The 2,519-nt window shown below is 45.5% G+C and overlaps 1 protein-coding gene across 1 annotated transcript in view; it reads right to left on the bottom strand.

Moving 5' to 3' along the window:
- Positions 1-4: 4 nt before the first annotated feature.
- The window catches only part of LOC103364792 (platelet glycoprotein V), a gene marked incomplete at its 3' end in the record, with an annotated part of 3,622 nt that continues 1,107 nt past the window's right edge, over positions 5-2,519 (bottom strand). Inside the window, exon 2 of the mRNA XM_008292049.1 lies at positions 5-1,521. Coding sequence (XP_008290271.1) covers positions 5-1,521 — 1,517 coding nt within the window. The remainder of the gene's footprint in view (positions 1,522-2,519) is intronic.

The following is a 2,519-nucleotide window of genomic DNA, read 5'->3' on the forward strand; positions in this document are numbered from 1 at the left end:
TTGTGGAAGGTGCAAACGATGTTTGCTGCTGGGTTCTAACTCTGAGAAATGGTTGCGATAAGTCGTGTGACTCACTAGTTGCAGGAATACGGACTGTTGTAGCGTCGCAAAAGTCGAATTCGTCGTTACGCAGCGATGTGACCCTACGGAGCAGCTGGTAATTTGGACTGTGACACATCACGTCTTCGCTGTCAAGAACAACGGGCTCATTAAGTTTTATCCACCTTGCAATATCTCTGATATCACAATCACAGTCCCAGGGGTTCCCGCTCAGAGAAAGACCCTTCAAAGCTGTGTTTGACGTGAAAGTATCCCCTGGAAGAGTCTTGAGTTGGTTGTTCTTCAAGTCAATGCTCAAAACCCCTCTAAGGCCCCGGAGGATGTTTTCTGGAAGGTTCTCCAGCTGATTGTTGCTGAGGGCCAGAATGCCCACCGTGGGGAGGTTGGAGAACAGCTCCGGGTGCAGGTGACTGAGGTTGTTGGATTTTAGCGAGAGCTTCATGAGTTTGGGAAGGCAGCAGAAAAGATCAGGTGGCAGCTCCTTCAGCTGGTCATTTAGGTGGAAGTTGAGCCTCAGCAGCCCAGACATGTTGGCGAACACGTTTCCAGGAACTGTGGTGAGATTGGTGCCAAACAGATAAAACTCTGCAATTTCGGGCATGTAGCCCATCAGCTCGTCCGGTAGAGACAACAGCGGGTTGTTGTAAAGGGTGAGTTTGCTCAGCGTGGGCATGTGGTAGAAGCTCCTGTCCGGAACCGCCACAAGTCGGTTGGAGGACAACGTCAGCGTCTTCAGGTTCCTCAGGTGCCAGAACACTCCAGGTGGGAGGCTAGAGATCTGGTTGTGGTGGATCTTTAGCTCCGCAAGGTTGACGAGTTTATCAAAGATCCCGACTTCCAGAACCTCCAGCTCGTTGTTGTAGATCATGAGCCGGCGAAGTTCAGTCAGCGAGTTAAAGATGGTGGGTGGAAGCTTCCGGATGGAGTTCCTGCCGAGGTTCAGAAAGGTGAGGTTGGTGAGGCCGTCAAAAAGATCCGAAGCGGGACTGGTGAGTTTGTTGTGGCTCAGGTCCAGATCCAGCAGCCCGACAAGTCCTTCAAACATATCCGGAGCGAGAATCTCTAGCTTGTTCGCGTCTAAATGCAACTGCTGCAGAGTGGCCAGCGGACTGAAGACTCGGGCAGGAAGAGTCGAGAGGTCGTTGGACGACAGTTTGACGGACTTCAGCTGAGGAGCTGCGTGGAAGGCCTGAGGATGGATGGTGTGAAGATGACTGTGGGTCAGACTGAGACGCAGCAGGAGGTCCTGGTTGGCCAGACTCTGCTCCTTGATGACGTTCATGTTGGTGCCATTGAGCTTCAGCAGGTAGGTGTGGAGCGGCAGCTGCTCCGGTATATCAGTGATGGTGTCGCCGACGCATCCCACGCTGCCTTTAAAGTCGCAAAAGCAGCCGCTGGGACAAAACATGTTGCAGGTGAGACGTGGCAGCGTGAAGAGGATGAAGATCGCCCACAAGGTGCCTGGACAGTCGAAACAACAACACGTTAGGGTCCGTTTCTGTCAATTCAGACAGAATTCAGGAAATATATTGATGCAGTCTTGTTAAGTCCTCCTAAATGTGTTCACTGGGGCCAAAAACTAAGGTCTGTAAAACATTTTGAGAATTTGTTTTGTTTTCACAACTTGGAAATTCTTTATTCTTGATTGTAAAAAAGATTTCTTAGTTTCAAAGCCATATTTGGTGTTCAGTACCTCTAGAAACAGAACTCAGAAGCCTCAACAGTTGGTAATATGTCGAGCAAAGACTGTATTTTTAGTAGGAAATGTGGAACCATCCATAAATATACACTTACAGGAATTTTCTGGGGCCACAATACCAGCACTTTTACTAATAATGTGTTTCAACAAACACGAGATATATTATGATTTATCATTGGTTTCTTGGTTCATTTTCAATTTCAAGTCCATGTCGGGTAACATTTGGTCAGACAATGTCAGCTTCATATTTACATATAATGAAAACATATAGACCCACATGAACATTAGTTGTTGTCTCCTACCAACGAGTCCACATCAATGTTTTGGTTAAAATAGCAAGAAAAAATGGAGCCCTGCCAAATTCTACTGATGTTAGAGCCTCAAAAGCTGGTAATATGTCGACAAAAGACTATTTTAGTAGAAACATGGTTCCATCCATATTTATGCACTTACAGGAACTTTCCGGAGTCATAATACCACCCTGGATTAAAAGTCTTTCATTTTTAAAGGTCAATAATTAAAAATTGGGCTTGTAATTTTGGATTTGGAGCCGCTTTTGCCTGTGTCCAAAAAATAATGTAAAACTTGTCCCAACATGTCCCACAATTTTAAAATGAATCAAAACATTTATTCTGAAAAAGTGACTCAAAAATGGTCCAAAACTCGCGAAAAATCTCTTAAAAATTTGTTCAAAATGGCACGAAAATGCTCAAAAATGGTTCAGAAATTAGTCCAAAGTAACTTGTACCTGTTTAGATCT

This window comes from Stegastes partitus, unplaced genomic scaffold, assembly GCF_000690725.1.
Source record: "Stegastes partitus isolate 25-593 unplaced genomic scaffold, Stegastes_partitus-1.0.2 Scaffold780, whole genome shotgun sequence".
Taxonomy (NCBI): Eukaryota; Metazoa; Chordata; class Actinopteri; family Pomacentridae; genus Stegastes; species Stegastes partitus.